General features: G+C 41.8%; 1 protein-coding gene across 1 annotated transcript; it reads right to left on the reverse strand.

The window, feature by feature from the left end:
* Positions 1-395: 395 nt before the first annotated feature.
* On the reverse strand, positions 396-22,531 carry jazf1a (JAZF zinc finger 1a). The gene is made up of 5 exons (XM_032580142.1): positions 22,038-22,531; positions 12,068-12,140; positions 8,357-8,553; positions 5,967-6,136; positions 396-3,293 (listed from the first exon to the last, which is right to left on the reverse strand). The coding sequence occupies exons 1-5, from the start codon at positions 22,150-22,152 to the stop codon at positions 3,117-3,119; spliced, it is 732 nt and encodes a 243-aa protein (XP_032436033.1). The 5' UTR covers positions 22,153-22,531; the 3' UTR covers positions 396-3,116.

A 22,531-nucleotide genomic window follows, 5' to 3' on the forward strand; every position in this document is an offset into this window, starting at 1 on the left:
GCACCAAGTACAGTATATCAGTTAGTATAGGCGGGTGGCGTGACCCGGAGCTGGACCAAAAGAAACTTGCAAACAGGAGGATTTGGAGTGCGTGTCGTTGGAATCCAAGAAGAAGAGAAACGGCTCAAACTCGGAGCCTTGACCGGAATATAAAGTCTGTATGAGAGGAATGATTGAGTCTACATTGCTCAACTCTGGTAATTGAGAGTAAAACATGAGAGAGCGTGACAATCCGGTCCCTCGAGTCGATCCGGCAAAGGAAACGTGAAACACCCGAGCACTGATAAACACACACGTACAGGAACACTTCCCTATGCTGATGAAGATACTGCTTGAAAAACACACCCATACAGACAGACTGGAATGCTGCTCTCTACAACACACACACAGACAAGTTGTAGATGATAATCTCTTAAATACAAATGTAACCTCTGTTTCTTTTTTTTTTTTTTCTGAAAGCATGCATGAAGACATTCATCCATGCACACTTTGGAGGCGCGATGAACAAGAACAACCGTTGCCACACTTTTGGCGACCTCCACTGTAAAACCGCTATCATAAGCCCCCCCCCCCCCCTCCCATTTCTCCCTCCCGTCAGGCACATGGTATGGTCAATGTTTGGCAGTGGAGAGCTGTTGGCAACGATCATGGAAACAAAAACAAGAAAACAAAAGCTCTTGGCAACTGGAATACATTATATGATGCTCGGCCTGCTTTTCGAGGCCGAGCGAGTGGAGCGGCAGCTCTGGCACTATGAGCGAGGGAAATGCTGAATTTCTCGACGTGGCGGTCGAAACGCTTCAAACATCGGCCGTGGTCTCTTCCTGATCGACGTTAAAAATAATGTTTTAGAATGTGTAAAACGAAGGAAGAAGAAAAAAAAAAAGATCATCAGCAAATACAGCACACAGAAATCAAGTGCCTCTGATAGCGAAACGGAAAAAGCCTTTAGAGAAATTCAGCTTTTATTGCAGCAGCAGCGCAATTTTATTTTTCGGCAAAATCCAGTCTTTAATCCGGGTCAGTTCATTCAGTGGGGGACACAAAAACACGTTAGGAGAGAACTACTAACAAAATCCATAATTATTGGCACTCCTACACAATAAATAATGTAGCATTTTCGCAGTTCACACTTCACTGTTTTAAGCTTACTAGTGTTGAACTTTTATTTAGTTATTCTTGATTTCCTGGGGGTGTAAAAGTAATGACACTATTAGCTACTTTTCAAAATGGGAACGACAAGAGACCATGCCATTTCATGTGGAAATCTCAAAAAGTCAGGAAATGTTTAGAAAGCAGCAGCTTTTCTCCTGAACTCACCTACACCCATAATCAAGTCAACTAATGAATCTGGAACTGGACTCAAACTACGGGTGCACCAATAAATCTTCCCCAGTTTCCTTAATTTAGGACGATTGGCCAATACTTAACATGAGAAACTGATCTCATCTACCTCTGCAAAGGTCTGAAAATCAGCCAGTCCCACCAGGTTACTTCTGCACATGTGCAGTTAACAATACTCGTCCCACTGTTACCAACTTGGCAACTTTGTTGCTATATTTAGCAACTTTTCAGTCAAAAAAAATTGGTAGTGGCCCATAATCCCAGTCAGCTGGTCAGGCTTTTTAAAGATCGGTCATCGGCCGGAAAACTGCAAGTGGTGCACTCCTGATTCAGTGTGCACCGACGCAGCTGTCCGGCGTTCTTTGCAGCTTCTCTCTCTGCCCACTTACTGTCTATTCTACTGCAAATAAAAGCAGCAAAACAAAAGTCAGAAAAAAAACTTAAAAGGGGGAAAAAAACAACTTGGGTGTTATCAAGTCTCCCTAACGACCATTAGGAGGCGTCTACATGCCGACTGGTTTGTTTGAGACTCATCTAGTGGGTCAGATGAGAAATCTCTGCAGATCTGGCCTGAAACAATCACTATGGCAACCTTGTTGAGCACATGGCATCATAAATAAATATTTCTCAAGTTTCTAAAACTTTTCTCAAAAAGATTTTCTCAAGTAAAATCTAAAACTAGGTTATCAATGGGCCTTTCAACAGGATGATGACCTGGAAAAAGTGAAAACATTATTGAAGAAGGGAGGGCAGCACAGCATGCAGCGTTGGTGCTAATAAGTGCAGCAAGGGTAAGTTTGTAAACAAGTATTTCTCAATATGAGATTTTTTTTTCTTTCCCCACTAAATAACTACTTGGATTAAAAGTTCAGACATGTCTGCATTTGTCTAAGAGATTATGCTGCTGCAAAAGAAGGCTTGGTTACTTGAAGGCTTTCTACCCATCCTTACCAGGGCTGTCAGTGAATGACAATGTGCTGTAAGTATGAACACTTACAGATACACAGAAAAAAAAAAAAACAACACTACTTCTAAAACACTGGCAAAAAAAATATATATATAAAATAAAGCTTCAAAATAAAGTAACTATGAATATGCTCATGAATACTTTTATATTTTTTTTTATGTACACATACATATTTGTCTGTTGCGTATATATCAATATATCTGTTCTAAGTATAACTTAACTCTTGCTCTTAAACTCCCAGAAGTAGCTGTGAAGGCACAGACTTAAGCTCGGCGGGGACTCTGCAGCGAGCGGACGGGGCGCGTTCGAAACAGCCCGGCTCGCGTTCTTCCTGCTCAGGGACGAGCGGGAGAAAAAACAAACAAACAAAAAAAAAATAATAAAAAATCAGAGGGCAGGAGTCGCTCGCGCTTCCTTTTCCCACTACTCTTCCGCTTTTCTTTCGTTTGTGTTTTTGTCTTTTCTTTCTGTTTTTTTTTACAGCTAGCACCTTATGCAAGTAAAACAGTTGAGGAAAAAAAATTAAATACAAAATGATAGCATATACGAATGTGCAAATGTACATCAATAAAAAAAAAATACTACAAAGATACACAGTTTGTTTTGTTTGTTTTTTTTCCCCAAAAAATACAAGTGATAATACTTGGATAGGACAAAAGAAGAATGCAAAAATGGATGCAAAAAAAAAAAAGTGACAAAATAAAAACAACTTAAAGCATGCACTTGATCCTTTAGTGTTTGGGATGGATGAGGAGAGTCAGGACAGGGCTAATGTTTCAGGGTAGCTGACTGGTAGCGCAGGGCTCTAGCCTTGAATCTTGCGGAGGATCTCTGTGGAGACGGGCGGGTGGAAGTTGATGGTGTGGTGCCTCAGGCCCTGCGACGTCTTGTAGCTCTTGCCACAGCGACACTTGAAGGGCTTCCTCACACGGATCTGCGTGCGGTGGCCGTTCTTGGCGTGGTATTTGATGCCGTTCACATTCTGGTCGACAACAAGGATGAGGCAGGAAGGGCACAGAAAGATTTGACCAGTTAGCTTCATTACAAATGAAACCCTGCCTGGCTAAGTTTGCTTTTCTAAGCCAATCGTGTTAATACGAGGCTACATCTAAACTGAAATACTAAAATATGTGGCTACATTATTACCAATAATAGCTAGATTATTTTAAATCACACACCAAGACTCTGAAGTTGAAATAGAAATGGAAAAGTGGACGTGGTTTCCAGAAATTTGCATGAATAAAAATGGCAGAAGAGTGCCATGAATTTGTATTTCCTCATGGAGTTTAGGGTTATGGGCCGAGTCTGACCCGAAGGCGACAGGAAATTATTTGCTTCTGTTGCGCGTTTAATAAGCCCGTAATACAGCACAGAGAAAACCAAACAAAAATGCGTGATATGCTCACCTTCTGAAAATAATAAAAAAGGAGTAATTTTTGCCAAAAGTGATTTTTTTTTTTTTTTGTCTAAAGCACCTTTTGGAAAAAAAGGGCTGGCGATACTTTTTTTTTTTGTGCCAAAATCACTTAACTCAGGCCATTATTTTAGGAAGGTTGTTAGTCTACTTATAGAGGAAACAGAGGAAAGAACAGCTTACCCTGTTGAGGAAAGAAAGAAAGTAAGGTGCCAAGGTTCATTAGACAGTAACAAGTGCAGCGCAACGCACAATAAATGCGCACGTGTTGTACAGGGGAAAATACGATTGTGTTTTTATTTTTACTTTTGTTGTGCTTTGCATGCTTGGGGCTTGTCTTTTCTTTTTTCCCCTTTAACAATCCAAGCGCACTGGACTGAAGGTGGTTGTCTAAGAGGCGGAGCGCACTAATTGGCCGCACATACAGGTGTCAGCAGAGGCCGATTGAGGCCGGAATAAAAGGAGCCTGGATGGAAGAGGAAGAAGACTGATTCTGTGGGCCACGGAGACTGACACGCTGCGGAGTGAGGGGCAGACGGAACCCGTACGTCAGGCACAGAACACCGGGAGTTGAACAGACGGCCCAGTACAGAGGATCAGGGCAGAGGAAAACCTCTGCCCGCTCCTGTAAGTAGTGCCCCATGTTGATCAGAGAGTATTGGCAGGAAATATGTCTTCCGGAGGAGTTTTGGAGCGGGGATGCTGGCGCTTTCCTGCCCTTTCTTTTAGATGGATTGGGCCGAGGAAGGGTGTGGCACGCCGAAGAGTGGAGCGGTGCCGGAGCGTCACGCAGTCAGCTGTGGATCGGCAAAAGAGAGCGCTGCAGACGGATCGTCCCTACCAGGAGCAGCATACGAAGCGGAGCCCAACCCGTGGCCTCGAATTGATGACTTTTGTTTAAAGACAATTATTGATTCCGGGATTTTATTGAGAGAAAGAGGACTGTTTTATTGAGTCACTATTTGTGACTTTTTTTTTTGTAACAAAATACCTTGCGCCTGATTGCTTTGCTGTTTGGGTTTTTGAGTTGTTTGCTCCCCCTTGTACCAAAGACTGAGTGCGGGGCCATATTGGCCACAACACACGCAGCCTCGCCTCGTCCTGCTCTGCGCCCATCAATCGCACATCATCAAAGATGATTTGTACTTGACTCACCATGCGTTTACAACAAGCGACAAAACGGAGCTGGGAGATGTTTACTGCTGTTGTTCAGTGCTTACTCAAATGGTGGTCTGGAAACAAAAGCAGTAAAATCTTAATTAAAATAACATGTCTTGTTGGCTCGGGCTGGGACACAATGCTGACGGGATCGGGTCGGGTTTTTTCTAGACCCGGTCTGCAGTCTCTTCCTTCTTAACTCAATAACTCCTAAGTGAGTTCGAGTGAAGAAAATATCTGTGATTTTTTTTTTTTCCCCCCCCCCAAAAAATAGCTCAGTCTAAAGATCACTAAGACTTTTTAGACAAACTCCCAGTTGGATTTGGGCCACTAACAAAAGATATACTAAAACGTGAAACTTTTCAAGTTTATATTTCACAATACATTTGAGAACCTTGCTGTATTTACCTTTCACTTCACAATAATACACTTTGTTGTGTAGGTGCATTACATTAATATCCCTATAAAATAAAAAATGTGTTCCTATTACAAACTCTTGACTCATACCCAGCATGTCTCCTCTTAGAGATCCAAATGGAAGAAGAATTACCACCGACTTGTCCTCAAATAACAGAGCAAGTACATTTAACTGCCTGCCAATTAATTTCCTCCCAGTGTTGCTTTATCACCATGGAAATGTTCCCAAAATCAGCCAAAATATATTTAATTAGAAGAAGGAAACATGTTAAACTCAGTTCTTCTAGCTTAGTGGCAGTGAGGTAACACCGATTAGCTCTAGGGGGCCATTTCAGTACCCAGATAAGGATTTTTCCCACATTGCCTTCTTGTCCCTTTTAATGGGGCACAAAAGAGTAATATCCAACACTGTCTATTAATTTAGACGCCGAGACAGCAGGCTGAATGAGGGATCTTGTTACGAGCTGCGATAAATATCAACCAAAGCAAATCCGCCGTGATATATTTATCACTGATTCCAATCAGGACAGCCTGGATTTATTCTGGGTTCTTTCCAAGCGATCCGTCCCGACATGTGATACCCAAACAAAAGAAGCAGTGTAGATGTAATCGCGGCAGAGAGCTCATGTCCTATGACGGGGGCCTGAATTATGAATCTAACCTCACCTTGTATCTCTTTTTACACCCGGGGACGGGGCAGGCAAACGGCTTCTCCTCTCCCCCGTTCATGCACATGGAGCTCAGAATGGACTCGGAGCTGATGGCGCTTTCTGTGGTCCACGACTCGTCGCTGTCCGACTCCTCGTAGTCTACTTCCTCTTCGTCATACTCGCTGCCTGGAGCCACCGGGGAACAAGAAAAACATTTGTCATCTGGTAGCTGGTACATGGTGCGGTGGCTTCGCAAAAGCTCTCACATTTAGTCATGTTGCAAGCACAAGTCTAGGTTGGGATTTTATGTTGGAGGAGAGATTCTGTATTGAGCCCCTTTTACCCTGCCGAGCACAAATAAAATCCAGCTTAAGCCACTTTCCAATGCATCAAATGTTATTGTTTGATGGGGAACTAACATCAAATTGAACACACCATTTCCATGACGGTGGTGGTAGCATCATGCTTTGGGTGATTTTCAATGACCATTTCAGCATTTAGGGCATTTTTCCTTCATGAAGGTGAATTTCCAGCCCAAAAAGACAAAAGTAATTATTGAAAGAAAGCCGTAAAGCTGGCCACAAACCATGGCAGGGAGGTACTCTGGTCAGATGCAGCCAAAACCTTCTCCATGGTGATTAATTGTGGTGACAGCATCAGGCTGTGGCTGTGGGTATGCAACAAGGAATTGCATGGTTGAAGCTGGTGGGGAGGTAAATGGAGCAGAAGACAGGAAGTTGCAAGGAAATGGTTTAAGCCAAAGCATATTTCTGTGTCAGAATGGCCTAGACAAAGTCCAGTTAAGAACCTGTAGCAAGACGCGAAAAGTCATGATTACAGACAATTCATTCTGAGAGTTAGACATATTTAGCATAAATTTTAGTCTCGTCACTTGTTGTTGTTGCACGTAACACAGTTCTGCAAAGTATTCATTCAGGTCGAGCGGACTAAAAAGCCTGCCACACTTTTCAGATTTTAATTCATACAAGACTTTTTTTATTATATATATTTTCCTTCATCCATCGTACATTCATGCACTGCTCTGTGTTGGCCCATCGCAAAAAAATCCTAATAAAATTAACGGCCCCAATTTTCTTATTTTTGGGAAATCTCCGATCGGCCGATACTTTCATCGAAAAGCGATCTCATCTTTTTGCTCTGTCTTTGCTTTGAGAGAGGGCAGGCTGACAGCCATAGTCACCCCACTGTTGCCATCTTAGCAACTTTTGTCACTGTACTTAGTGACTTTTCAGACAAAAAAAGAAAAAGTCGGTATCGGCCAAAATCAGACTCGGTGGGTCAGGCTTTTTAAAGATCTGTGATCGGACAGAACCCGACATAAAACAGAATGAGGTCAAGGGGGAAAATTTTTGAAAAGTGCAAGGGGTATAAATACTTTAGCAAGACAGACCGTAGTTTTCAAAAGCTTTAGTACAACAAAAAAATAAATCAAGAATTTGCATTTGCTTTATTACACGCATTTATGGCATCCTAAATGCTTATGCGTGTGACTCTTTCTTAGCAATACTCTCAGATGTTCAGATGTTAGTTTTGCTCACGAGTAGGAAAAACAAATGTGGTGTCTGGGTGTGAGTGCCTGTGAGGTAAAATGCAGAGAATGGCACAGAAAAAGGAATCATTAAGTGGGAGGGATCCCCTACTGCTCAGCTTGGGGAAAAAACGCTTTATGCACAACATTCCATTTGCAAGCACACACACACACACACACACACACAGATGCATCTGAATACCTGAACCATCCAGGCACACAAACATACAGACCCAGTGAACCTCCCCCCACCACCACCACCATGGAACAGGAAATGCTGCACCTCAGCATGAGGAAGTGGATGGCACCTTGGCACATGTTGAAAGAGGGTGTGGGTTCGTGCGTGTCGGTGTGTAATCGCAGACCTAACGCTGCGCTTGGACCCGCTCGGCCTGGAATTAGACATCTGCTCCTGGGCTGTGCAACACTCAGCCCCAATGTGAATGCAGAGCAGGCCAGCTGCTGTGTAATTAGCAAAGTGTTGACTGCTTCGCTCGCTGCAGGAGCCACTAAAGTCGACTCACAAACAACACGCACACCTCTGCAGCAGATAGCGGTTGGATTTTCCTCTTTCCACCCTGACCGCAGACTTCTCCTGCTCCAGCGTTTCAATCTGGCTGCTTTTAATGACGGCAAATCATTTCTTTAAGTTGCAGTGATTAAAGGTCATCGTGTATTGCAAAGCTCTGCTTTCTGACTAATGCGGAGTCGTCGGTTGAGCTGCATTCCTCTGGCGTTACGAGCTCCCTATAGCATAACCAGAAGTCTGAGTGTGAACTCCCCAAAGGGACAATTTTGCGTGCCTCAGTCCGTCGTCATCGCGAGCAACCGGTTCGTCCTTCCGCTCCGTACCGTACCTGTAGGCGTGCTGCTGCGGAACGAGGAGGACGGGGTGATGGGGGGCGTGACGGGAGGGGTCAGGTTGCCGCTGGTGTGGCGCGGCGGCGTGGCCGTGCTGTTCCGGGACATGCCGCCTGTGATCGACAGGGACAGCTTGGGCGTGGCCTTCTTCTTCATGGTCTCCTGCTCGCGGCGTGCTGCGTCCGTCATGAACCTGAGGACACACAAAGGTTCACAAAACCATGGGTTTTTTTTTTCTTATTCTTAAAAATCTGCAAACTCACAACCTCTGTATTGAGAAATGTTTATACATTCCCACAAATACAGATCCATTCAGAAAAATTTGAATTTTATTGAAAAGTAGATTTATCAACAAATGAAACACATGATATAGATGAATTTTAACACCTTCATTTCTCTTTGTCATCATGATTTTCTGCTAACAGTTAATGAAAACATGACATTAGATCAGAGCAAAAAAAAAAAATAATAACTTTTTAAAAACAAAAACCTGGGCTTCATGAAAAGTATGTTTAATTCCGGCTTAAAGGTTGTTGTTTTCAAAAGGTACTTTTAATCTGACACGGGACTCATTGGGACGTACTGTATATTCTAATTTACTGAATACGACTGTATGTGCATAGCGCCAACGTTTTCAGATTTTCATACAGCACAGTCACACAATTCAATGTGTTTCATTGGAATTTATGCTATAGATCAACACAAAGTAGAGCATTGTTGTGAAACGGAACGAAAGAACTCCCTCATGACTTTATAATTCTAGAAAAAAATTATTCAAACTATGTAACACACATTTATGAACTACACTATGTAGGCTTAAAGTCCCAACAAAATACCACGACGGTTGTGGCTGACCAAATGTAAATAAATGCTTTTACAATAGGCATATCTGAAGACAGCATAACAAACAGCTTCATGACCTTGTTTTACATTCAAAATGGCTTCATCAGTTTCACGTTGAGTAAGATCTCTGCCAGGTTAATGTAGTACCCATATACATGCGCCGACTGTATGTGGGTGTGTTTGAGATAGAAATACACTGAGTTCACGTAAATCAGTGATGAATTATCGTATGAGCATACAATTAAGTTGTAAAACCATTGCTATCTGTTCCCGATCATCTCTTAAAGATACTAAAGATATGTTTACTCCCAGCTGGGGGCAATGGATTTTAAGTTAAAGCATTATGCAAGTTACTGACTGATGTGTTTATAGGTTTTCTGAAAGGCTTAGAACTTTCTGTGAAGTATGGTAGAGAGTCTTTTGGATTAAAACTCAGGACACTTCAAAATAAAAATCCGGTGAAGTTCACCAAAGTTTTATTTTAAAATGTTCCACAACTGTGCCAGAAAATTGAAAATGGGTCATCGTTAGGTCTTTCAGCAGAACAGTTATCCAAAACCCATATTGTTCTCGAGGCACAACAATTTTAATCACTGAACGCAAATTAAACGTCGGATCTTTCAAAACTTTGAAAAGGGGAGGTGGCTGTAAAAGATGGGTGATGTAAAAGCGCCCAGCTTTGGTGGGTGCTGTAAAATGCCACAATTTATGAAAGATTTTACTTTCATTGCATTTGCTTTTCTTATCATTTGTTTCTCACATAAAATTTCTTTGAATATGAGTCAATAACGTAAAAAAAAATGACACTCATGAGCGCAAACGAAGCCATGCGTACCTATGCGGTGGTCTTGCATGCTGTCGAGTTGCCTAGTTGTCCGCCTATACATTTTTGTAACTCGGCGAGGATCGCGTGCGCCACACGTCACTTAAACTGGACGATTTGGAAGCGGAATCACTCCAGTATTTACATGGGGGTTAATTTTCGAAAAATACCGCAAAATAAATTTGGTGCGGGTCAAATATAACAGTCAGCCACTCCGCTTGCACGGCTTGCGAGCGCTCAAGGCAAACCTTTACTAGCCTTTACTAACCTGCACGTGGTCCAAGTATACAAAATAAACCAAGTGCTTCATGCCCTGACATGCAGCAACTATCCAGTCATCACCACATAAAACACTTTTCACATGGTTTGGCTGTCAGAGGGGAAATACACCTCTTAACTGTATAATGCTGAGTTTGAGTTTGGTAAGGAAATACAAGATACAGAGAAATGATAAAGATTGAAAGGTGAAAAAGAAATATAGAAATTAAGAGAGGTGTAAGTATAGTATATAAGATGAATACAGAATTTTTTCAAGTTTTTTTTTTTTCTCATAGGAATCTTATGTCCAATAGGTAGACGTATACAAAACCTGTTCAGGTACTTCTTCAGTAACCGATATTTTTTTGTGTGTGTGTTAATTGTTGATACTTTGAACAATCAATTTAGTGATTCGTATAATTGAAAGAATTAGTGCACCGATTGCAATTTTCTGGCCCATCACTGATTTTAAAAACTTGCTCATTCTCATTTAAGATAAGATAAGATAAGATTTATTTGTCATTGTCATCAACAGATTACGAGATTGAGATTTGCTCGACTCGAGTTAAAATGCAGGTTATGTGTATATACATAATATACAATATACATATACATAAAAAAGATAAAGAAATAAATAGTACAAAATGAGAAATAAATAGACATCAGAAGATGGTTGCAGCGCCTGGAGGTGTCGCAACAGAATTTACATTTTTAACAAAGTGGTGTCAAGAGCAGAAGTTCTTATGCCTTTGAATTTAGTGCCATGATTGCCATCGGGTAAAAACTGTTTTTTAGGCGATTTGTCCTGGTTTTTATTGCTCTGTATCTCTTGCCTGATGGCAGCAGCTGGAAGAGACCATGGCCAGGGTGTGAAGAGTCATTTAAAATGTCCATAACTTTCTTGTGGAGCCTGGAAGTGTAAATCTGTTCCATAGTGGGGGGGGCAGCCTATGGTTCTCTCTGCTGCCCTAACAACTAGGCCACATCAGTAACTTTTTTTATACAAAGAATAGCAAAAAAAGTTACTAGGTTTGCAACTGTGGGGTGACTATTATTAACCACTCACGTGGAGATGGGAGTGGTGGGTGGGTTTGTTAGTCAGTTGTCCTCCCCGCCCCCAGAAACCCTTTGGTGGGAACACGTACATGACGTCCAAATACCAATAACAAATTCCTCAATATTCCAGCTGTTTGTACGCTTTGATTTACTTCCCCCCCCCCCCCATCTGTTACAACAGCAACAGCTTGGAGGCCTTCATCTCATCTCCCTTTCTGCTTTTACCTTGAGACAACCACATATTTTGCCATAAAACAAAACTGAGCCACTGAATGAGCTGTCCTGACACCACGGACAATAAATACGGATGACATTTACGACCTCACCGCTGGAGCAATTATGACTGAAAACAAACCTCCCTCGTCTGCGCTCCGTTGTCTTATCATAATCTGCTCAGAGTTGCATCTTGTAGTAATTTGATGGGGTATTAAGTATGATGTGACAGTTTGGTTCACCACACACACACAAACACACACAAAAAAAAAAAAGAAAAAAAAAGAAAAACACACACGCAGCCTGAAAAGCTGCCTCTGGCAGCTTGGGGAGCCAAGAGTGATTATCTCGTGCGGTTTTGTGCGCTCGTTTTGTGGATGAGTCAGTGCTATGGGAAGACATAACTCATCTGAGATCTCCCAAGTCACATGAGTGCACGCATGAGTGCCGATTTCTCACAGTGGAGCAATGCTGCCCTCTTTAGATGCGCACTTGAGTAATTGACTGTGCGTACCTGTTGATGTAGCTTAGGGCCAGGTAGGTGGGCTGCTGTTGCTCCTGCTTCTCCAGAACCCGCGGATCTGTGTCTGCGGCAGAAAAGGACAGATTGGATTAATCACCTCTGCTCCCGGAGGAACACTGTGTCATCAATTAATTCTCCCTCCCAGGCACGCTCTGTAGATAACTGGAGGCTTCCCACAATGGCTTCACTGTATTAATGTATAACTATGATAGATTAGTGTCATATACTTTGATTAAGCAGGGAATCAATACTCTTTATTTAAAAGCAATGTCCCCCCCACCCCCTCCCAAAAAGATACACTGGCTGCCAAAATATGACAAAAAGGAAAATCGGAGCGACTGCTAGGAGTCAGTGATGAATGTGTGGTGTATTAGTCAACAGGCGTGCTCAGGTCTTTTTTTTTTTTTTTTTTTAACCTCCTCTCCAACGGACTTGCTAAGTCAGTAACACAACAGTAGGCAACTTCCTGTGCCTGAGGCTAGCACTGTTAACTTCAAAGTCCAGCCTCCTGATCCTTGGAAAACAGGAGCGTGTGTGCAGGAACTCACTGCTGGTGGCTTGCAACTGTGAACTACCAGTGCCATCAAGTGTTCAGCAGGGGAACGTTCAAAACCAGAGCCAAGTTTAAAACAATTAGGAGAGTTTAACTATTTACAGCTAACAAGGCATTTGCAAAAGTGTTCATGTTTTGCCATGTTACACCCTCTAGTTAGTGTTTTTATTATGATTTTATGCAGTAGGCCAACATAAAAAAAATGCGCACTTGAAAATTGAAAGAAAGTTACACATGGTTATCAAGGTTTTGTTTGTTTTTTTAATAAAAATAAAATTCAAAAACGAGTGGCAAATATATATGCAACGAAAAAACGTCCATTGACAATATTGTCGAACAAACAACACCTGCACAGCAAAGCATGGTGATGGAACTACCATGCTGTGGGGAGAAGGAAGTTGATAAGAGATGGTCTCATAAAGAGAGCAGTGCCGAGACTCTAGAGGAACACAGCTAGAGGAACAATGCAATAATTTAGATCAAGCATATGGCTACGTTAAAATGGTCCAGTCAAAGTCCAGAATCACATAAAAGGGATCCTTTGTAGCAATCGCAGGGAGTCGAAGCCATTTTGTAATGTGGAAGAGCAAAAATATCAGTCTCAACATGTATGTAGCTTGACTTAGACAGGCTGAATACAAATAAACCCCACACTTTTCAGATAATAATAAAAAAATAATTATACACATTAAAAATTCAATTTGGTTTATTTATATAGTGCCAATTCACAACAAAAGTTCATACCACTTTTCACGTTCTTTCCAGGTCACAATTATGCACTACTTTGTTTTGCCGCCAATCACATAAAATTCCACTAAAGTACAGTGATTTTCATGTCATAATATAAAATGAAGAAAAAAAAAAAAACCTTAAACAAGTATCAACACTTTTGTGCAGCACTTTAGGAGTGTTTTTTAGCTGCATATTTAATGGCTTGCAGATGTATCCCAATCTAAATCTAAGAACGCCTGGACGCTCCTTCCAACTAATCCCACTGCTCTGTGTGCTGGCCTTCACACCCATTTGGTTTTCAGGCTTTCACACCTCATAATTAAAAAAATGCAGACTTCCCACAATGCAGGAGAACACCAAAGAGGGCCAGCAAACAACAGGGCAAGGAAAGACGCACACCCTTCTGCTCTTTCCGCTGCACAACAACAACAAACCACAACTCCCTAGAGAAGGAGCAAAGCCAGGGGAGACGAAAGAAGCAGCTTATAGATTTGCGAACACAAAGACGTTTGTACACTCTTAAAAAGGGAGGTGGTCCACAGAGGTGGTCTCTCAAAGTATTTTATAGCTGAGCTTTAACCATCATAGCCGCTGCTCAACACCAGAGTGATCTGCACACTAGGTAGTGAGCAGGCAACAACCGGACGTATAGTGCCAAACGTGAGACGTCACCAAGAGAAGCTTGCATCTTAATCCTGCAAGCCAGACTTCTCTGTAAAATTATGCAAACTTACTTGAGATATAGTTTATCACCAAGAGAAAAACAAATAATGATTAGTTCTTTGATTTGATTTGCTATTTTGTTTAAAAATGTTATTAAAACATACTCTCCAGAAGGCAGGCTGTTATGTACACATGCCTCTGATGACATCATGTGATCCCAGTTCCTTGAGAATGACAATGTGAATCTGTATGAAGTTTCCCCCCCCCCCCTCTGAATTTGCATGTTTTTTAATCAAATTTCTTCAAATCAATCAGATTTTTTTTTTCTAACCGGCATTCTCGATAAAGTCAAAATGGAAAATCGAAAATAAGAATGAAGAAGCTAAATAAGTAAGATAGTTCAAATGAAGAGGAAAATGTCACACTACAAAACTAGAAAAAAAAATGTAACTTAGACCAATAAAATAAAGTCAATTTATGATAAGATGTGGGGCATTTCACAACGGTTGTAAAAAAAAAAAGAAGAGAACATCTTAAAAGCATTACAATCACTATAAAAAAAATTAAAAGATAACAGAGCCAAACAAAAAAAAAATATTTTTCTACAAATGAAAAAAGGACTTCTTAAGATTAATTAAAGTTTGGCCAGGGGGTTTTTGAACAAAGTTTATTTGTATTTTGTGCGACAAAAACACAAAATGCAGCAGAGATAGCTTATCCGCTCCAATAATACGCCTCTTGTGATGTCGCTCACCAAAATATGCGCAAAGCAAAAATTCCCAGTTTTTGTTTTTCCAACGGTGTGCTTTACAAGAATCTATTTTCTGAAATTCTAATGTAAATTCATTCATCATTACCAAGCTACATTTATACTTCTGGTGGACATTTGTGAGGGGAAAAAAAAATCACCACTGGATGGCATCTTTAAAGTCCAAACTTAAACCATGCCCTTCACAAACAATGACTTAAATGCTTCCTGGTGCCTCCGGGGGTTTCCATGAAAACTTTTTCCGATAAATGTTTTGCTTCTAATCGAATGACTAAATAAATCTGTCTAACATGATTAACCAAACCGTTTCGTCAGCGATTCAGTTTTCAAAGTACCAGGAGCAATAAAGTACTGGGGGAACGGGACAAAACAGTGGGCAAGAAAGAAGATTTTAATCACTTCGGATGCCCAAGGTACTGAGGGTCCTGGACGAAGCGTTTATGCATGTGTGTGGAGAAAGAGGGGATGGTGGTAAAGGAGTGAACCAGGTGCAGCAGCAGTAAATGTTCACCAAATTTATGACTTCCACTCACCTAACAGGACAGGAAGTTAAAAGAAAAAAAAAAAACTCCTGATCCTGACGCTGGAGGATCAGGAGTTTTTAAATTTGAAAATCCCATCTTAAGAGCTTCAGCTTCCCAACTCTTAATACATCACTTTGAGCTTGTTTGTGCTTTTATATCACATACATAATGCATGCATATCAGAATCTAAATGTAGCTTTAAATCCCAGCCATAGATGCTCTCCCTCCCCCCCATCCCCCAACACCAGGATCCAACTAGTACCAGTGGAACACTGCTGCCCCCTGGTGATCACCGCCATTAGTGCGTGATAATTGTGTCACGGTCTGTGCACATGGGCCTTTACCTTCGCATGTGTTCAAACCAGGCCAAGAATGCACGGCTTGTTGTGTAGCCCGCTAATTAAGCCCCAGAGAGCCTTTTAACGTGTTTCCAGAGCAGCAGGCAACCGGACGGAGGGAGAAGAGAGAAGGAGCTGGAGAACAGGAGGGGAACTGGGGGAGGGTGGGGAGCTGGAGTTATACTTCTCTGTAATTACACTTCCTAGAGGTTTTTCAGGGGCTCTAAGGCCCTGTGACTTCTGAAAGGCTAATGTGTGGGACCGGTGTGTGCATGGGGACCTGTGTGTGTGTGGGGTGGAAAAAAGGGGGTCTGCAGATTCCAGTTGGAGATGCCAGTCCAGTAATTGCCCTGCTGCTCCACCCTTGCAGGTCATTCGGGAAGTATGGTGAGCAGCACACGGTCTCACATGCACTCCTTCCTGTGTCACACCTCCACAAGGTGGGATGGGAAACGACCTGGCAACCGAGCCTGGGACTAAATGATTAAATTCATTTTCAGGAGACGCCCCCTACAGGGAATCTTGCTTGTTGTCTGTGCTTTCAGAAAACGGAACACTGTCAATTATATAAAACATTACATTAAAAAAATGTAAACCGGAAGTGTTCGAATATTTACATGTTTTCAAACATTTCGATCGTGGACTGCTTAGATTTTTATCATCTGTACAGAATACTACCGTTGTATAAAAGCAAAGGGCAAAAAAGATATTTTAGAAGGTGGAACGTATCCCATCATTTCAGTTTCTGCTTGATATTTTCAAAACCTCTGAAATGTTTTTAATTAACAAGAAACATAAGACCAAACCTTCCATATTCTGATCAATTTGTTTAAATATTTCTTAGCCGTGCATTGAGGAATTTAACAATATGTGACATTTTAGCTTTAAATAAGTCCAATAGGGAACAAGGCTAAATAAGGAACCATGTTCAGTTTGCCACCATAAACAGAGTTCGTAGCAAAGAGGAGCGCTTGAGCTTAATTAAAAACAAGACTTTATTGAACCCAAAGGGAAAGTAACTTATTACCATTAAAGTGGTACGTCTACATAATGACCATTTGTCTAGAACTGTGTGTTAGTTTGAGGAGACCAACAGAACAACAGCAAAGTCAAAATCCACACACAGAAAGCTGTAGGCTGCCAGACAAGGCCAAGTTTACATTCCAATATGGCGGCTGCACATATAGATTTAAAACCAGATGGCTACATATGCCGAATAAAGACACATGCACACTTTTTCCCTCACTGAAAGTTAAATCAGACTAAGCTTTTCTTGTTTTAGGTTAGCTAGAATTACCAAAATGATTTCTATTTTTTTTTTATGCCTGAAAACCTAGTCACGGTGATAAACATTTTTTTAGCTTGTGTAGCTTTCTTCTAATTGAAAGGTTTACATATTGGTCGGTATCAGATATAGCCGTCTTACACTGTATGACTTGAGTCAAACCTTTTGAGTTTTCTTTTACAAGTTTCTCACAGCATCTTGCTGGAGTTCTGGCCCATTCCTCCTGACAGAACTGGAGGAACTCAGTCAGGTTTGTGGGCCTCCTCACTCGCACACGACTTTTCAGCTTTTACAAACTCACAACTTCTCCACAGGACTGAGATCAGGACTTTGTGATGGTCACACCAAAACACTGACTTTATCATTAAGCCACTTTATAACTACTATGACTGGATGCTTAAGGTTATTGTTCAATTAGAACACCAATCTGTGTCCAAGCTTTTACTTCCTGGCTACTGTCTTTAGATGTTACTTCAATATATTTTCTACATAATGTTCTTTTTTCATGGTGCCATCTACTGTATTTTATGTTCCTCCTGCAACAAAACAGCTCCACAATGTGATGCTACCACCTCCATACGTCACAATTGGTTTTGGCAAAAGTTCTGCCATTTTTTATTTCATTTTGCATATTTACACCCATGTACACCTGTCTGAAATTCAAAATATTCTCATTTCATGCTTAAAATCTAATCTTTGTGCAAGTCTGTCCCAATAAAGGTGGCGGGTTCAGGGTTTGCTTGCACCAAAGACCCAATTTATTCAAGAATTCCAGCGTATTCCCAGTGTCACTCTTTTAATCCCAGTTTCCTCTCCTTGTCCTCAACTGGATCCACAGGCAGGTACGTACTTGTGCAGGTGAGAACACGACCTGCTGCAGTCGTGCACAGGGGCACGGCAGCCCTGACATCATCGCATTCCTCAGGCCTTACCTAGACGCAGCGCGCAAAGCGTTAAACAACAGCTAAAAACCGCACACTGTAAACACAGATCACCTCAGCCGCTTCCTCCAGTAATCTAAAAATGCAGGAGGGGAAACGGGGGGGGGGAGTGAGGTGTATGTCATTGGACAGCTGCCGTCTTCTCTGCCGGGATGAGGTCAGTGCTGAATTAACTCTTTTTTTTTTTGTCACGAAAAGGTGCACAATGGGTTCATTTGGGCTGTTTGCTGCTGGCTAGCAATGACAAGAACGGCAAGAATTCAAAAGTGAGATTATTCAAACCAGAGGCAGAAGTAAGGCGTTTCCAAACTTTTACAGCCTCAAAGTTAAGAGTTCTGTCAACTTTCTTTTAAAGAAAACTATTAAAGGATAAAGGCAAAACTTCGCCATGAATGGATTTTCCTTACTAAGAGAAAATAAAAATCCCAAGACTTTACAGAAGCTCCACGTCTAATGCCCTGTCACTAGAGGGCGGCAGAGACAAAACATTTCAGGTTCAGATGAGCAGTGATTTCTACACCCTGACTTAAGTCCCATTTGACTACTTCACACATTTTAAAGCGAGCTTAGTGCCAACCCCTAAACTAACCGATTTACAGCTTCTGCATGCCTGTTCATAATCCCCATAAGCACCGACGGCTTCCAATCACTGCAATCCGTTACGCGCCGGCCTTTAAACAGCTTCACTGACATCTCAAATGAGAACGTCAGGAGGATCAAATCGGCTTATGTCATGGTGGATCCTGATCACACACACACCACTGAACCACTTTAGAACTCAAAAAAAGGGCATAGTCGGATGTCACCGACCTCCTCTTCTCTCACACTCTTGCCTCAATCGTCCCCTTATTTGTCAGATTGCTCCCCGTACCCGCCAATGCATCAGCGATGTTGATTAAATTGCAAACGTTCATGATACTGCTGATGACCGGCTGTGGAATAAAGTGAACAGAGACGCAAATTTCATTAATCTAAGAGATCTGGCTAGTAAATCGTTGCTCTGCTCAGATGACGGTCAGAGTCAAAGGTCAAACTGAGAGCCAGATGGGGCAGTGTGGGCTGATAAAATAGCATGTCTATGCATATTTGCCGGCGTTTATGTTTAATTAGATAATTGGCGAGTTGGAGGAATGCTGTACTCTTTACTTCTAATCACCATCACCGACAGTCCATCCCATTTTTACACTTCTGACCAGTCCAAACCTCTTCATCATGTCGGGTGTCATCGCCACCGCTGGCGGCTCTGCAGAGCTCTTTGTCAGTGAGACAGCAGGTGTGCCATAACTCAGCCAACAAGCTGCCCCCAACCCCGACAGAGCCTAGACTGCCAGTTGCCATGGAGACTGGCTCAATGAAGCATCCATTTTACCCCCTCACCTCCTACAAATGGCCTCCTGAAGATGGACGCATGCCACAAACAACAATTCCAGACCCGATTCGTTTTTCTATGCGCTCTGCACTGTTTAAGCTATTTATACCTCAATTAATGGTTCCATAGTGCAACTTTTTTGGGGGGCGGTTTTATGTTTAATCTGCTATGCAGGGTGATTATGTCCTATATCTATGATTTGGAAGAGGTTAATTAATTATTAACAAGCACTGCAGGTTACTTATTGCCGTTTTCTCTGGTATATAATTAAAAGAAAAGGCTGAATCTAGGTATTAAAAACAAGCAATGTATTGAACCTCTTCTAACAGCTGCTGCACACATATGGCTTTGTTACCATCAGCAAGTTTTTGGCTGTTTACCCTGTAGATATTAAAGTAGGGGTGCACCGATTGCAGTTTTCTGGCCCATCAATCTTGAAAACGCCTGACCTGCTGATTCAGATTTTGGCCGAGACTGATTTTTGTATAACCGACAATGTGACATAGTCACTGAGTTTGCAACGGTGGGGTGACTATTGTTAACCACGCATGTCCGGACGTGAACTGGTGGGCGGGTCTGTCGGTGAGCCCTCTCTCAAAGCAGAGCAAAAGGGGACAGTGGCTGATTTTCAGACCTATGTGGAGCTAGACAAGATCGGTTTCACATGCAAGTATCGACCGATTATCGATCACAGAAAAGTAAAGAAAAAAGGAGTTGATCAATCAGTCGACCGATTTATTGGTGCACCACGAATTAAAAGTGACAAAATTCATTAAATAAATGAACATTCCAAAAACTTCTTGCATACATCTCATTAATTAAATAATAAGAATAATAAAAACTAATAAATTACACTACAAGATTTTCTGAGAGAAATGACTCATTAAACATTTTAGTAAATATTGCATTGAAAATTGAAATGCATTCAAAATTCACAATATAACAGAAAACTAAAAGTTGCTCTTTTGCTGTCCACCATAAATTGCTTAAACTGATATAATAGCTCAACAAATAGATTTCAAGATCTGATCGGTTAACTTGCAGCAAATTACTTTTAACTGTAATGTGCATGCATTTATTTACAATGGAGATCATTTCACGAGACATTAAAGAATCGATTTATGATCTACTTAATTATTCACTTATTTAATTGTGTGGAAATGAAAAGGAAGTCGGTGCATGGTGAAAAGCTGATTTGTCTGAGGTTTACATGCTGTGCAGGCTGGCCAATCGCATTATGGATAATAACGTGGGAGCCATCATCTTTGCACAAGATATATGATCAGAAAATCTTGAATGATCATCATTGGTGTAATCAATTTTAAAATAACAACAGCAGGCCACGCAGCTTTGTTCAATAGCAAAGCTAAGAGCCTCTCTATATGCACAATACCAAGAGAACTGTGGGGGCAGTGTTGTGATCTGGGATTGCAGTAGTTCTTTGGACTCAAAGTGTCCAAAGAATGAGGTCAGCTCGCTACCTGAACATACCGAATGACCAGATTATATTATCAATACATTTCTTCTTCACTGACTGCTTAGATGATTCTAAGATAAAACCGCAGGATTCATCACGCTAAATCTGTGCCAAAGTGGTTTAAGGAGCGCGAGGCATCATTTTCAGTGATGGATTGGCCAGACCCTATTGAGAATCCTTAAGCTGTGCTTGAAAAATTTTGCGCAGCTGTCCAACTGATCTCCTCTAGAAGATGTTGGTGAAAGATTAATGCCACTCTGGATGAAAATACATCTTGTAACAATGCAGAAACTTGCAGAAATAATGAAGTGTGTGCCATAATCAAAGCTTTAGGAGATCTACCAAAGTATTGGAGAGTGTTACTTTTTTGGGAGGTAGTGCATATTGTATGTGTGTATGAGAGAATAGCAAACAAGCTAAAAAAAAAAAAAAAAGGAAAAATAATATTAGTAATAATACATTTTGTGTATAATCCATTTGAAATTGTATATTTCAGAATTTATTTAATTATGAAATTATTTCATTAATAGGCAGATTAAATATATGTATATTTAAATATATTTATTTTTAAAATATAGCTAAATAAATATATTTATTCAGATTAAATAGTTACTTATTTACAAATGTATTTTTGATATATTAATATTTTTAGTACCTTATGTGTTTGGTTGTGGCACTTTTGGCGTTCCATAAGATTTTTGGGCTTAACGTCAAATAAACATTTGCATTTAGAGCAACAAGTTGAAGCTTGTGCTTTATCATATAACAAGTCGTATTCCAGAAGTTACTTGTACTGTAGTGACAGTCTTGGTAAGTGACAATAATTTAGATAAGATGTAGCATAAAAGGCGACGCTTCAACGACAAATATCAGGTAAAATGGGTGATGGACTCTTCCGCAACTCAGTCGAGAGCACCGCTAGATGAGCTGCGGCTTCTCTGCATCATCAGGCCTGCAAATGTAAACAGACTGCTGCTCAGCGGTGTGTTAGCCGAAAAACCGCTGTCCGACTGCCCAGGATGCTAGGTATGCCTATAAAAGCTCCGTCCGAGTAACGGCTCTCTCTGCAACCCCCATATAATGACCAAATATACAAGTCAATAACACAAGCAAGCATTTTGTTACATAAAAATAAAAGTCCAAGATGTCGAAGAACGAGCAGCTCCGCGAACCTCGACGACGAGCAGAGCAGCAGGAATAGCGGAATGCAAAGCCGAGCCTATCTGCATTAAGCTAACTGGCTAGGACGCTAACTAGCAAATCAGTGCTAGCTGGATGGCTCCGCCGCTCCCCCTCCGGCCCCAACTCACCGATGTGATTGTCCTCGATGTGGACGATGAGCTCGGCGAGAGACTCGAACTGCAGACCGCAGCCCCCGAACCTGCAGGAATTGGAGAAGAAAGAAGCGGCGGCGATGCCCGTCATGCTTTACGGTCGCTGGCGCATTCACCGGGTGGGAAGAGGGGGGTAGGTCCGGGAGCCGGGATGGTGAACGAGGAGGCACAGGCTTCAGGGATCCGGGGGTTGGGAGCGGAGCGGGGCAGAGCGCGGAGCAGACACCGGGGCCAGACAGGACAGCGGCGGACGCAGCTGGGAGGCTGGCGGTGACGGTGGGGGTGGAGGGAGGGAAGGGTGGCTGGTGGCAGGCTACGTCACGGTGGTGCCTACCTGTTGGAGTCAGAGACAGCTTTGAATCACCGATGGCACCAAAAGACACTACAGTCGGAGGAGCAGATGTTCATGCTTTACTGATATACTGAGTAGACAGGAAATGAGAAAATCAAGGAGAAATCATCTCGACGAT

This window comes from Xiphophorus hellerii, chromosome 13 (assembly GCF_003331165.1).
Source record: "Xiphophorus hellerii strain 12219 chromosome 13, Xiphophorus_hellerii-4.1, whole genome shotgun sequence".
NCBI classification, from domain to species: Eukaryota; Metazoa; Chordata; class Actinopteri; order Cyprinodontiformes; family Poeciliidae; genus Xiphophorus; species Xiphophorus hellerii.

Coding starts and splice junctions, on each gene's coding strand:
- jazf1a (XM_032580142.1), bottom strand. CDS start 22,152: ATGACGGGCATCGCCGCCGCTTCTTTCTTCTCCAATTCCTGCAGGTTC. Junction 12,141..22,037: donor CATCGAGGACAATCACATCG/GTGAGTTGGGGC, acceptor TTTCTGCCGCAG/ACACAGATCCGCGGGTTCTG. Junction 8,554..12,067: donor GCCCTAAGCTACATCAACAG/GTACGCACAGTC, acceptor GTGTGTCCTCAG/GTTCATGACGGACGCAGCAC.